This window comes from Phaseolus vulgaris, chromosome 9 (assembly GCF_000499845.2).
Source record: "Phaseolus vulgaris cultivar G19833 chromosome 9, P. vulgaris v2.0, whole genome shotgun sequence".
Classification (NCBI taxonomy): Eukaryota; Viridiplantae; Streptophyta; class Magnoliopsida; order Fabales; family Fabaceae; genus Phaseolus; species Phaseolus vulgaris.
In genome coordinates, this window is record NC_023751.2 from 31,963,691 (window position 1) to 31,979,425 (window position 15,735).

At 31.3% G+C, this 15,735-nt stretch overlaps 1 protein-coding gene across 1 annotated transcript; it reads left to right on the top strand.

Annotated features, from left to right (window-relative positions):
- Positions 1-1,036: 1,036 nt before the first annotated feature.
- Positions 1,037-4,397, top strand: LOC137822395 (uncharacterized). The gene is made up of 4 exons (XM_068627282.1): positions 1,037-1,078; positions 1,638-1,694; positions 3,666-4,195; positions 4,262-4,397. Exons 1-4 carry the CDS (start codon positions 1,037-1,039, stop codon positions 4,395-4,397), a joined length of 765 nt encoding a protein of 254 aa, XP_068483383.1.
- The last annotated feature ends 11,338 nt before the right edge of the window (positions 4,398-15,735 follow it).

The following is a 15,735-nucleotide window of genomic DNA, read 5'->3' on the forward strand; positions in this document are numbered from 1 at the left end:
CTTTACTATTATTATCACTATTACTTTCGATCATCATCAAATTTTGTGTTTCGCCTTGCGGAAGCACCCTAGTGTTGTTCCGTTTCTTGGGTCAGAAGTTAGCTGTAAGGTACTGTAGATTAGACTCCATCGAGAATGGCTAAAACATGCTCGATTTTAATTATAGACAAGCTCCCAGATCACTTCCTGGTTCACTTCTCCTTCAAGGAGAACTACCAGAATGCTGTCTTGGAAGGATTTTGGCTTGTTGCAAACCATGATGGTGCAATGCAACTCTGATAACCTTTCTTTCGTCAAAGACAAATGTTGCAATCGAGATCCTTAATGTTACAGAAATTTAAGGATGAAGGGACCCAAATGGAACAGTTTAACATGCACTAGAGAACTTGGTTCCTTGAGAACTTCCTTAGGCCTCTTTTCGTCTATTTTGAGTCTATCGAAAGGCCCAATTGACTACTTACTGATACTACCATTCAGGTTTGGAATGGTCTGGGTTACTTGTGAAGAATTTATGGATTTGATCAAGCACTGTTGGGGCTTCCTCAAATGGAAAGATTAGTTTTGTATTCTTCCAGTTTTTCTTCGAAGGTGGAACAAAAAGTGTTCTGGAATATTTTCTACCAGAAAAGGAATTACTTAGAATATATCAGGGCATTTCGAGGAGACAAGGATGAGACCCAAGTTCATTCTTTGAAACAGTGTTGTTAAATAACTCCTACAGGGCTATTGCATTATGGCCTTACGGAATTCCTTATATACGCGATTGCAACTCTGTCTTAAGCCATTATATGACTTAGCACATTATTGGCTTTCTGCCATTTCCAGTAATCTGAAGTTAATACTACTGCTTAAAAGACCTCCAGTTCCAGCTATAGAAAAAATATGAAGAAATTAATCTACCAAAAATATTCTTTGGAGAAAAAAGTGTCAAACAATTAGAATTCAATGTATTTCAGTTATAATTAGGTGGGGCAAAATGCATATGAAGCTCAGCAAATTAGGGAATTGGGTGACAGATAGTAGAGATTTGGAATAGATGGTGGCAGAAATGATGCATATTTGGTTCTCTGTCTCTCAGGTTCCTTTCCTCCTCTCGAGGAAATTAAAATGTAAGGTCTTTAAAGAGAGATTACAAATGAGGAGATTTATCAAATCACTGGTAGTTTGGGGATTTGGGAGGGTTAATGTTCCGGGGAGAGATGGCCAGCAAGCTTTTTCAAGAGTTAATGGGAAGTTGTTGAAATATATCTGTTTAAAGAGATTTTTCAAAATCTAGTAAAGTGGTTGAGATAAATGATACCTTAATTACTTTCATCCCAAAATTGTGGCAGGTCTGCAATAGGAAAGACTTTCATCCCATTAGTCATTTTATACTGTTGTTGCCAAACTATTGAGGCAATTGAGAATCTAGTCAGCCCATGCTAATGGAGATTTTTTATTTAGAAAAACCAAAGCAGGTGCAATATTCTTTCATTCTATGAGAATGAAGAAAGGACAGAAAAGGGATAGATGACAATCTAAAGAGATATGGATAAGGCATAGCAGACTAGTGTGCAATTCTGTTCAGAAAATTCTCACAGATATTGGTTTCTTTGATCATTTTATACATCTAATTTGACATTGTATCCAACAATTAGAATGTTTGGAATGGTGAAGTGGTGAGGGCTATCTCCTCTTCTTCAGGTATTCCACAGGTGACCTGATTTCTTCTTTCCTTTGTGGTGTTATTGAAAAAGCTATCCGATTAATTTGGTGGTTGGTCATGACTTTTGGAAACCTATTCAATTATCAGATGAAGGTCCTAGACTCCTAGTAAATCTCATTTCATGATTGTTGACGATCTCATTCTATTGGCTGAAGCTATTCTCAAGTCATAGAAGTTATACAAACTTGCCTCAAGCTAAGCTTAGGCCAAATAGTCAATATAAAAGGGACACATTTTTTTAAAGCTTAAAAGAATGTGTATTGACATTTTCAAGACCAAATTATTGAAGAGTGAACCCAGATAATTTATTGTATGACATCTTCTAAGATCTCTAAGATATTTGTGACACATTTGATGACCGTAGAGAATTTGTTGTGAGAGATGAAGAAGCTAACAAGGGAAAAATTCATTTGCTTTTTTGGAAAAAAAGTATGTAGTCCCAAACTTAGTGGTGGCCTTAAGGGATCTACTAGAGATGTTAACTTCACATATAAGGTGATGGCTAGCTTGGAGACCAGAGAAATGACCTTTGGAGGAGGGCTAGAGGTGGTACCATCAAAGTACAAATGTAATGATGAGTGTTGGTAACTAAATAGCTGAGAAATGCCATGACATCACTGGGATGATATGGAATGGGAGGAAAGTTTGATTTTGGACTGAACATTGAGTCCCTAGAGTAGGTGGCTTGACTGAAGTTGCCCTGAAAACATTGACTGATTATAATCTAGAGACAAACATTGACTTATTATAAACAAGATGTAAGAGTGGGTTTAATAAGAGGGTTGGGCTAAACAAAACCTATAAAAGTAAAGGTTCAACATAAAATAGTATAAGTAGTTGATCATGTGAGAGGTAAGAGTTAACTTGAATAGTATGTATAACTCTTAAATACACACTAACTTGAGCAGATTGCCTTTGCAGCTATCCTCTTTTTTGTGAACATATTGTGAACATACCGATACCTATATCTAAAAATCTAAAAGATTGATAGGAGGAGACCGAGCTCAGTAGGAACCGTGTGGATCAAGGTTGTGGTATTCTGTCTCATTTTAGCCTTGTAAGAACAAAGGTTGTTTGTCCTAGCCTCATCTACTGGCTATCTCTACTGATTGGGTAGATGAAACCAAATTTTGATGGAACTGTTTCATTCTAGACGAGTAAAGCAGCATGTGGTGTTCTTCGTGACTAAGCGGGCAGATTCATTCTTGTTCACTCAGTAAACTCGAGAATTTTGCACTGTGTTATAAGTGGGTCTTTGTGCAATTTGTTTGGGATTAAAACAGTTTGGAAGCATGGATTTTTCAGGATTGCAATGGAATCAGACTCCCATAGGGGAATCAAATAGATAGGTACAGGGTTTAGTCATGCAATGCAACTGTGATATGCACTAGCCAATCAGATTCATTATTTCATGATTTAATATAGAAACTGAGTTTTCCCCATATTTTTCTGTTAGCCAATAAAGTAGGGGATGCCTTGGTCAAGTTTGGTCTATCGTGTGAGGACAATTGTAAGATTGTTATGTTGCTCACACATTTATTTTCTTGCCTCTCATGTCAGATCCGTCGTGTTTAATATACGCTGTTTTTAGTTTTTATTGGGCTTTATACTCCTTTGTATTGCAAAATGTGTTCTATATAAGTCCTTGGGTATATGAGAACAAAATATTCCACTAGTTTTGAGAAAGGCACGAACTGAGTTTGATATTTGACTAGAACTGTGTATATTTATTTGAATTCATGAGCATCTATCTGACTTTGTTTTTTTTCATTATTTTATTTTTCAAAAAATTGTATTAGAATCTGGATACATATATTATGCAGTTGGATGGTGAAAACTTGGAAAAGAGCTCAAGGTGTTCATATAAAAGAGCTTGATTTGAACCAAGCCCAACTCATGCTTAAAATGCTGAATTTATTCTTTATCAGAAGCATTAATATCTGTTCATGAACATGTGCAGGACCGTATTAGGCGCCTTCTTGAAGTAGTGCCTTCCAGAACCGGGCAGCATCAGAATCAGCCACCGATTGGCTCTGGGATCCAAATAAGCAACTCCACTGGAGAAAGTGCAGTGGTGACAGGGGCTCAAGTGGAAGGAATGGAGCACCAGAGAGTTGAGGAAAAAATAGATGAAAGTGGGAAAAGGCGCATGATGAAAGGAGTGAAACTAATAGCTAAAGCATTGGAGGATGTGGAAAGGTGTACCCGTAAGAAAGGGGGAGGCAGAGTAAGTTTTTATGATTGCAACTTATGTATGTCCGTAGCAAAAGATCCTGTGTTGACCTGCTGTGGTCACATGTTTTGCTGGCCATGCTTTTATCACTTGCCATATGCCTATGGAAATGCGAAGGAGTGCCCTGTTTGTGAAGGAGAGGTCATTGAAACTAACATCACTCCAATTTATGGTAATTCCAGTGGCACTTTCGATTCTGATGTAGCTTCTTCGATGGTTCCTCCTCGACCTGCTGCATCCAGAATCAACAGTTTTAGGTATTACTTTTAGGTAGCAAAACAATAGGTGCTTGAGGAATATATGTCATGATCCCCATGTAGCAGGAGCTGGAAGAAGCAAGCACTTAATGTTGATACCTCTTTTGGTGTTGGCTCTCAAATCCAGTCAACAGATGGTAACAAACAGACTGAGACTAGTTCAGTGGATCTTTCATTTCATAGTGTAAAACATCTGACATAAGTCACTTTTGTTGTGCTGGCGTTCTATACCAGAGGATTTAAAGCTGTGTTCTTTATACATTCCACCATCATATCTTCAAAGCTCCCATTAGTTGACAACAACATTTTTATAATATTCTTATTTCTAACTCGACTGCATTATCTGTAAAAAAAATTCGCACTGTTTTCTCTTTTTTATGTTTAATTATATTTTTAGCTTCTGAAATTTTGAATGAATGAGATCTTAATCTCCAAATATTTAAAAAAATATTTTACTCTCTCAAATTTAAAAGATACAGATTTTTTTCTCGTTTTATTTAAATTCAGAGCTTAAGAAGGAAAAACATATTAAAAAAATTTGATCAGACTACAATATTCTGAGACCAAAAGTAGATTTATTATAGATTTAAGGGAATCAGAGCCTATAACAAGTTTTTTTTCATATCTTCTTTTTTATTTGTAAATTTTTTATTAATACACTTTACCTTACAAATATAAGGGCAAAGATGGCCCCATAGAAACGAGTGTAAATCAGTTGGATCCATTTTTCTAACTCAAAGAAGAAATAAAGAAAAAGTACTGATTTTGTTGGGAACTTTAACTGTGAGAGAAACCCCCCAACATGTTTTTGACTTAAAGCTGAGTACTTTATTGGAACATAGATGCATGAATACCAGAGGAACTTGTTTTATGATTAGACCATTTACCTTCACTTCCACTTCTTAGTCTAGAGAAATTTAAGATGTAAACGTCCTGAAACAATACAAACAACAAAGTAGTCTTCCCAGGGACAAATTGGTAAATTTCCTTAATGCTAATACTTGCCCCTAAATTACTTTAACAACCCCTTATCTACTAGGAATTCCCACTAAAACAAGGATATATATTTTATTTTTGTTAAATGTGTGTGATTTTGTTTTTAGTGTGAAGAGAAACTTTTCCCTAAAACAAAGGTTATCAATGTATTAAATCTCCTTCAGAGGCTTCATGTTGAACCACAACCTCTCATTAGAGAAGCCTAAAAAACATTCCAAAAAGACAACTATTAGCTTTCAATTCCATTCCCTCTTGGGCTTTGAACTATTCTATGGCATCAAGAAGTGCTCCTCCAATTCCAAAGTCCCAACCCCACACCAAACGTGCATGTTTGTGCTCTCCCACCACACACCCTGGCTCCTTCAGATGTAGCCTGCACAAGAAGAAGCCCCCCAGAACTGTGCCCAGGAGCCCTTCCAGCACCTCTCATCTTTTGTACTCATCTATGCCTGCAAAACCCAGTTCTTTGAAGACCTTTCTCCTGCAACTTATTGAGCCCTCTAGCCATCATCATCTTCATAAGAGGAAGGCTTTCCATCCAAAGCCTACTCGCTTTTCATTCATGAATGCCAACAATGATGCAGTTGCAGTTTCTTGATCTCAAATCATCACCTCTTGTTCTTTTCTTCTTCTTTTCTTTGAGGGGGTTAAAAATAACTATGTAAGGACATTCATGCATTATAAGGTTTTGAAATTATGCCATTGTGGAAATGACAGGAAAACATAGCTTTGTTTGGTTGGAAGAAACTGATAAATATATTTGTAGGTAGATCGTATGGTTTTTTCCATGACGTGCCATTTTTATTTCCATTTTGCTAGCTTCTTTTACAATACTACACGGTGCTATTTGTCTATAATTTCTGGAATGAAAATCTTGTGTTCTCAATGATATTTCGAGTGCAGAATAGTTTTGTTGTTATAAGAGATCAAGGGGTAGACAAAATCATCTAAGTGTGTGTTTGGTAAAATGTTAGATTAAACATAACCCAGGTTTTTTTCCAATCCACCAATATAATTGCTTCTCTTTTTGTTACTTTTGAAAGAAGGATCATCTTCTGTTTTGAAAACACACGCTAAATTGGACTGAGAATTAGAAAAAACTATGCATGTTGTTTGTTGAAACAACAAAACTACAAAGTGAACTGAATTGTTGTATAAGGTTCATTTCATTGTTTTGAACCAAACTATTTTATGAATTATTCAAAACTATACTAAACGTTAATAAATTACTTCAAACTATTATATAAATAATAAGTATCATACTTCATATATCCTAAGAAACTAAGTATCTATAATTAATTAGTAAAGAGAATACATACTTAATAAATTATTTAAAATGCGAAGTTTAAATTTTTAATTCATGTGATAGTTTTTGTAAAAAAAGTCTTTTGCACATTTATTTTGAAATAATTCAATTTAAAATAATTTTACACAACTAAATTTATCAAACAAAACAATATTATTTTTGAAAAATGTTAACGACTATCAATTAATACCATATAGTCCAATATAGGGCGAAATGAGTAAGAGTTTGATTATCGTATCATTATCACTTAAGTAAATATTTTATTCGCATCTTTATATTTAATGTGTATGAATTTTTTGTCGCATTCTCATTCCCATCGCAAAACGGGTATATTTGTACCTACACTCATATTTACTCCTTTAGTGTTCCAAATATTAATTAAATAATATTTTATAAAAATAAAAATAAAAATCACAGCAAAAAAAAACATAATATTATCAAGTATTTAATGTCAAAAAGACACACATTCTCTAATGTAAAATATAAATAAATAAATTATAATTATATAAATATTAAATGATGATAATATTAAATAACAGTCGGATAAATATCAAATAACTATAGGCAAAAGTAAAACTTATCAAATGTTGGGTCCACTCTTTGTCACTTTAGGAAAGTTGACTTATTGACAGTCTTTTTGGGCCCTATGATGAACCTGTTACTTGCTACCTATTACATACTAAGTTGTGTGATACATGTTACTTACTACCTGCTACCTGTTACCCATTATCTGCAATCTGTCACCTGCTACCTACTACCTGACTAAGTCACCTGCTAACTTACTTGTTACATGTTACCTGTTATCTGCTACCTACCACCTGCTAAGCTAGTTGTTACCTGTTACCTGTTACTTATTATATGCTACTTATTACCACCTGCTACCTATTATCTACAACCTACCACCTGCTACCTATTACCTAATAAGTCACCTGGTAACTTACATTTTACCTGTTACTTGTTACCTACTACCTGTTACCTGCTATTTGTTACCTGCTATCTTTTACTTGCTACTCATTACCTGTTACGTGCTACATCCTACCTGTTACCTACTACTTGTTATTTGTTATCTTTTACCTGTTACCTGTTACATCCTACTTGTTACCTGCTACCTGCTATCTGTTATATTTTACCTATTACCCGCTACCTGTTACCTGCTACATCATACATGTTGCTTGCTACATCCTACATGTTACCTGCTACCTATTACATGTTACCTGTTACCTTCTACTTGCTACCTATTACATGTTACCTGCTACCTCTTACATGTACCTGTTATATGTTACCAGCTACCTACTACTTGCTACATGTTAAGCTACCTGTTACATGTTATCTGCTACATGTTACTTGCTACCTGCTACCTATTACTTGCTACCTGCTACTTGTTACTGCTACCTGTTACCTGTTACATGCTATCTGCTATTAGTTACTTGTTACCTGCTACCTGCTACCAGTTACCTGCTACATGTTATTTGCTACCTGTTACCTATTATCTGTTACATGTTATTTGTGTTTGCTACCTGTTACCTGCTACCTTTTACCTGTTACATGTTATCTGCTACTTGTTACCTGCTACCTGTTATTTGCTACCTGTTACTTGTTACCTGTTACCTCTTACCTCTTACCCTACCTGCTAAGCTATTTGTTATCTACTACCTGTAACACGTTACATCTTACCTTTTACCTGTTATCTACTACCTACTACCTGTTACCTATTACTTTAACCTTTACATGCTAAGCTACGTGTTATTTGTTACTTGCTACCTGCTACCTATTAGCTTCTACCTGTTACCTGTTACCTGTTACTTCTTACCAGCTACCAGCTACCTGTTACCTACTATTTGTTACCTGCTACCTGTTACTTGTTACTTGTTACCTGCTACATGTTACCTATTACCTACTACCTTTTATCTGTTACCTGCTACCATCACCTTCTACATGTTATGTGCTACTTGTTACCTGCTACTTATTACCTGCTACATGTTACCTACTACATGCTGCCTTCTACCTGTTAAGCTACTTGTTACCTGCTACCTGCTAAGCTACCTATTACCTACTACCTCCTGTTATAAAAGGTGCTTTGATGCTCCAAATCTGCTTTGAAGCTCCAAATCTGCTTTGAAGATTTGAAGAACCTGTTGCAGTGTTTGTGTGTGTTGTTTAGTAGATTTTGTGTTTTCAATTCACATCTAATATTGATCCAAGCTCACTTGACTCTTTATCTCTTTTAAAAGAAGTGTTTTCTAAAAACCTGTGAAATTTTAATCAGTTCTTTTTCAAATCAATCAGTTGAAAAAATTGTTGTTCAAGGTCTTCTAACTACAACAAGTTTTTTATCCAGTTGATTTGTCGAACCAACTAGTTTTTTGGCACTTAATGTTTTTCAAAGGTTTTAAAAAAGCTTTGATTTATTTTATCTTTCCTGTCTAGTAGAAGCAGTCAGTTATTTTGATAAAACAACTGCTTGTTTTGTATGAAATCCTTAACAGAAAAATAAACTCAATCAATTGTTTTTTAAAACAATCTGTTGTTTTCCTAACATAATTCTGTTATGAATTTCAAATTGTTTTTAAATGTTTGTAACTGCTTTTGATTAATGATTTAACCATTTTAACCACTTCTTTAAGTCTATATAAAGACTGTTTTATGATCTTTTCAAGTACCTAAAAAAGAGAGCTTATTAAAAACATTTTCAAGAGAATCAAAAGCCTTTGGATCATAACTTGTGTGCAAAATAGGAATTGGGTTTTCCATTCATTTACACTACTACTTTGTAAATCCCAAGTGTATTTTATTTCCTTCTTTGATTACTGTAAATTGAGGTGTTGCCAAAGAGTGTTGTGTGTTCTTGAGGGGTTTAAGACCAACATTCTTGGTGTGTGTTTTGTAATCTAGTTTTTTTTATTGCATATTGTATTCTCAGTAGTTAGCTATGGACTGGATGTAACTCTTCGTTAAGAGTGAACCAATATAAATCTCTCTATGTGAATCTCTATTTCCCTACTCTTATACACTGCTTTGTGATTTGTTCTTTGTTTTCTGGTATAAACAACTGGTTGATTTTTCTTAAAGAACTGTAAATATGAAATTTTATCCAGTTGAATAGAAAATCAATTGATTGATTTTTACAGATCTTTTCACTATACTTCCAATCTTTGCGAAAATCTTGTGAAAAAAATTTGTTTCCCTCTTGTTTTGGCCATACATTCTAACAATTGGCATCAGGAGCTGAGTTCTTGAAAGTTACTCAAGTTTCGATCCTAAAATCTTTTTGAAAAATGGCTGAAAAAGTAGCCTTTGGGGAAGGTGCTTTTATAAATAGATCACCTTTGTTTTGTGTTTTGAACTGTCAATTCTGAAAGGTAAGAATGAAATTTTTGGTTGAATCAATTGATAGAAGGATTTGGGATGCTATCACAAATGGTTCTTTTACTCGTAAAGTTGAAAAAGATAAAGTTTTCATTGAAAAACCTTAGTCTTAATGGATTAAGAGGGAAGGAAAAAAAGCTCAATATGATTGCATTGCCAAGAACATTATTTCAGATGAATTTTTCAGGGTCTCTCATTGTGGATCAACAAAGGAGTTCTGAGACATCCTTGAAGTAATCCATGAAGGCACAACAAATGTGAAGAGGGCAAGGAAGCATGCCTTGATCCAAGAGTATGAAATATTTAGGATGCTGAAAGGGGAAACCATCTCTGAAGTGTAGAAGAGATTTTCTCACATTGTAAATCATCTCATTGGTCTTGCAAAGTCTTTGAAAGAGAGGAGTTGAACATTAAGATCCTCAAATGCTTGGATAGATCTTGGCAGCCAAATGTCACTGTCATTTCAAAATCAAAAGATTTGACTACATTGATTACTACATACTTGTTTGGAAAGCTAAGAAAACATGAGCTTGAGATGAACCGGCTAAGAGAGCATGAGCTAGAGACTACATTTATAGTTAATTAGATACTAATTTAAAAATTATTTATTCATAATAAAAACTAATTCATATCTAATAATTTTAAAAAAAATTAATTTGATTAATATAATAATTAATTATTTTTTATTTTTAAAACTAATTTTTATTTAATGATTTTTTAGTAATGAAAAAATAGAGTAAAAAGAGAATTCAACATATGTGAAATATATGACATTTAAAAATGGTTCATGTTGGTAATGTCGTTGAGAATAGGATCTCAACTACTAATTAATATTTAATTGGACACCTCAATTTACAATATTAGTAAAAAATAATTTACCTTCCTTAAACAAAATGGAGGTCAATTCTATATAATGACACAACTATATAATATCAATGTAGAAGCTCCTTCACGATTATTCCTTTTCAAGCACATAGAATATATAGAAAATGTAGATGCAGGCCAGTAACGAATACAAAATTTAGATAAGATCCAAGATACTCTTACACTTATCATAATATTTGTTTTGTCCTATCTTCACATGCCAACTTGCAGAGAAATTTAAATAGTCTAAAAAACTAATGATTTTGCTCATTGTGGAAGAAAATAACAAGTTTTTCTGTTTTGTACGCTTACTATGTTAAACATCTGTTTCATTTACGTGGGAGAGGAGAGATGGATTAGGAAAATAAAGAGATAGAAACACATTTTAAAAGATTAATATGAGTATTGGAAGAAGGCACATCGAACACAAAAAAAAAATATTGAGGGATTGATTTCAGTGATTAAAATAAATTGATAGTAACTTATGATCCAAATAATTATTAATTAGATTTTGGTCACTATTAGTGCAAATTAGTGATCGATTTGATTTTTATCGTTAATTTGTACTGATTTAGCGATTGAAATCAAATTGGTGGCTAAATACAAATATATTACTATAAATTAGTGATTGATTTGATTTTGATTGTTACATTCCTACAAATCAGGATCGAATTTAGTTTTTGTTGCTAATTTGCACTGATTTAGTGATTGAAATAAAACTGATTGCTACATACAAATATATCATTACAAATTACCATAAATGACCATTAAAAGAGATTTGTTTTATAGGTCGGGAAATGACCATAAATGACCAACTATCAGGTCAGACCCATGACTAACATGCCCCCCAGCCTCACACATAAGCCAGTGAGGCTATTGTGAGTTTGAAGGTTGGAAGATAATCCATTTGTTATATTCCATTGGGCCAGGCCCATGAATTAACATGCCCCCCAGCCTCAGGCATCAGCCAATGAGATTAATAAGTTCATAGTCGTTCATAGTCATTATTTACATAGATCGGTATTTGATCCATTTCACCACATGATTGGATTCGACACTTCTTTTCTAAAGTATATAATAGCATAAAAGATAATTATTTGTTTATAGTAAAAGAAATTCACTTTAATAAAAATTAAAACATATTTAAACATTGATAAACATCCTCATATAATTTCAGGGTGATAATACTATTTTTTTTTTCTTTTCATAAATTGTAAAACTTAAAAAGTTCATCGTGTATAGATTATATTAATTGAAAGTTATTAAATGAAATTGGAAAATTCATAAACACCATATATAACCAACATAACATTTTTTTCTAGTTTTCCATAAACACCTCTTAAATATTTTAATCAAATAAAATCCAATATAGGACAAATTTAACCAATAAAAAGTAACATCCAGAAATAATAAAAAGCTTCTTAAAGTATGAGAATGTATTTAAATATCATTAACAAAAAATTCTCAAATATTTAATTAAATTACGCATTTATTGGTAAATGTATTGGTAACAAAAACTTACGCATTTACATATTAAATTAAATTAATACTTTTTTAGTTTATTCTTATGACATCAAATTAAAATTTTCCTTTTTTTTAATTTTATTAATTGTTTAATTAATACTTAAATTGTTTCAATTAATATAATAAGTAAAATAGGATGTTTATGAATCATTATTAAAATAATATTTCATTAACTAATTTAATTCTTAATATTTTAAAATAAAAAATAAACAAAACAAAACATGAATGAGATAACCTTATAACAATGGATTTGGATACTAAATCACAAAACATGATTTCCTGTATATGAATTTGATTGCACTTTCTTTATACTGACATTGTATATATGACGTTAAAACGTATAATTATGTGACTGTTTTACTCTATTATATTTATTCATATGTTCTTCCATTACGATTTGATTTTTGTAATCAAGGTCATCAATCATGGATAAAAATAATAACAAAATAGAAATTAATATGCTCTTTAAAATTTAAAGACAATGTCGGTATACCTGGCATGTTAGAAGGGTTATTTCATGGGTGGTTACCTTATGTGAAATAAGGAAAATTTCACATATATATTGTGGAGGTAGGAAAAGTTTTACCTAGTCCCACGATAGGTGCCAAATGTTCTAGCCAACTTGAGGTCGATCAAAATCTGGATGAGCTCTTTGTGGTCTCTCTTCAAGCACCTTCTAGAAAGGAGGGGTTCCTCTTCACCTTTAATCATAATTATGTCTTAATTAAATGATTAAAACTAATTTATTAAGATCTTTAATTTGTGTTCTCTCATAATATTAGATAAATAGATCGATCATAAATAACCAACTATCAACTAACATTATTTTTACTGATAAGTTTTCAATAGTTCTAACCGACTTGAAGGATGTATAAAATTCAACCGACGTTATACTTTAGACTCTAATAAGGTGCATTATTGTAATGCTTATTTTCCCTGATTTATTATGTAGAACGCTAATAATGGTTTTGGAAAGAAGTTAACGACAATAACAAACTAGAGAAGACTGCTTGAATTGTTAATTTTGCAAAAGTGTGAAAAGGGCATGCTTTTACGTATTTATATATAAGAATTTTAAAATATATATAAAAAATGAATTTTATTTTTTGTTTAAAATTAATATATACATGAGCTAAATGTAAAAAAACTCTATCATATAATTTTTTCAAAATTCTAAATTGTAGAACATGATTAATAAGCTTTATTCTTTTGTTGAGAGATAATAAAAGGAAAAACAAAATTAAGGGAAGAGAATAATACCAACTAGTGGTATAAGGATATTAAAAGAAATGTTTATTATTTTTGCAAAGAAAGTTTTTAAGGAAATTAAAAATATTGAACAAGAACATAATGGATCAGAAACTAAATTATTACTAACTATAAAGTAATGTCTTTAGCATCCTCTATTGTTCTATTACAATAATAATAATGATAGTAATATAGTAAAGAAAAGTATATCATTAAGTGATTAGCTTAACTTTTAAAAGTGCAGAATATAAACTGTGAATGAAGTTATATGCAATGAAACCATTTTAAATTGGAGAATAACTTAAATATATAATAATGAAAGGAATCGCACATAAAGGTTTCCCACACCAATCATCGATGGCTTGTAGATGATGACTTGGATAGTTGTGAGTAAAGAAACCTCAGATACTTTCACTAAAAATATTATTAAATAGAAATTAATTATAAAAAATAAAAATAATTAATGAATAAATTAATTAAATTAATATTATTTTAAAAACTAAAAAAAATTATTTATTTAAAATAATTTTTATTATTAATAAAAAATTTAAATTTATTTTCAAATTTATTTCTAATTGCTATAAAAAAATTAATTATTATAAAATAATATCTATCAAAACTTTAGTTACTATAAAATAATATGTAGTTTAGAATTAATATGATAATTAATTATTTTTTATTTAATGATTTTTCGTAAGAATTAATATGATAATTAATTATTTTTTATTTAATGATTTTTTCGTAATGTTTTGGTATTGTTTTTTTTTTCAATTAACATAAACAAGTTCTTATAATAATTTTTTTATTTTTAACTATATTATTTATTATAAAAAGTAATAACTAATAGTAAAAAAAAAACTTGAGGAACCTAAAGCTAAAACATATTCAAATAAAAAAATTCAATAATAAGATCTAGAAGAATAAAACATCAGATATCATAGGAATTTGATCTCCAAGTTAGTTACCGTTCTATCATGTCTTTATAATTTTGATATGTCTTACATTATCATACATCCTCATCTCAATATAAATGTCATAATGTAATAAAGAAACTGGTGCGTCTTATAGTATAACACCATTATTAGATCAAATGAGTGAGACCTGAACCTTACACATCAAGACCAAAGTTTTATGATTTTAGAAATCTATATATCCATTACTGAATTGTAGGAAGATATAAAGATTTTTTATTAGTAATAAATAAATTAAATGAATTTGAACATTTAAAAGATGTTTTAATCCGTGTAAAAAATCTAAATTAATGTTTTAAAACTTAAATAAATAAAATTAAAAAAAAAAATCTTTATAGCATATGAGTACATGAATATTTTAACTCGTCAAAATTTTGCAAAAAACACTTAAAAAAACAAGAAAATTATAATTCACAAAATTATAGCATTTATAAAAAACTTAAGATACCTAATCAACAATTAACAATAACGTGAACACATTCATGTATACTTCATAATATAATATAATATGAAACCTTTATATCATATCTTAAATATAAGATTTGTGAGGACTATGTGGATTTTTCTTGAGATATATTTTATTCTCTATCACTTTATTTCAGAACCTAACATCACATTCATATATATTTATGTTTGATTTGTGCAACATGCATGTAGATAGCTTCATAATTGCTGATAAAAAAAATAGTTTGATAATTAATAATGAGTGATTAATAAAACCTTCGATGATTAATGGTCCACAGTAGTGTTGGCTGACATTGATGCAGGTGTAGATGGGAGTTGTATAAAATAAGTGTCCACACTTTAATTTAATAAGCATTTTGCGACAACATTGGAACCATATCCAATCATCAATCATATAAGAAATGTTTTAGGGAATTAATGAATGTGCATGTGTAAGGTATATATATAAGGTCATGGATTTGGTTTTCATTAATTTGGTGCAAAGGCACTATAAATAATTGGTGATTTTAGTTTGGTAGGGAAAGTGGAGGACGCATATATCACTAAATGGGAGTAATATTCAAAGAACCTAAGCACAATAATTGATTAGTCATCTCTTACTCAACAAGCTTTTTTTATCCTTTCAATCTGCTTAAATCTACAGATTAAATAATTTGTTTATTCAATTGTTTTTTATTGGTGTGACACAGGTTAAAGGTTAAAGTATTTAGGGATAAACTTGTTTCAGAAAAGATTTTTCATGGGGAAGGGACGAACTTTATTGGAGTGCTTTTGGTCTAAAAGGTTTCCAATTTGAATAA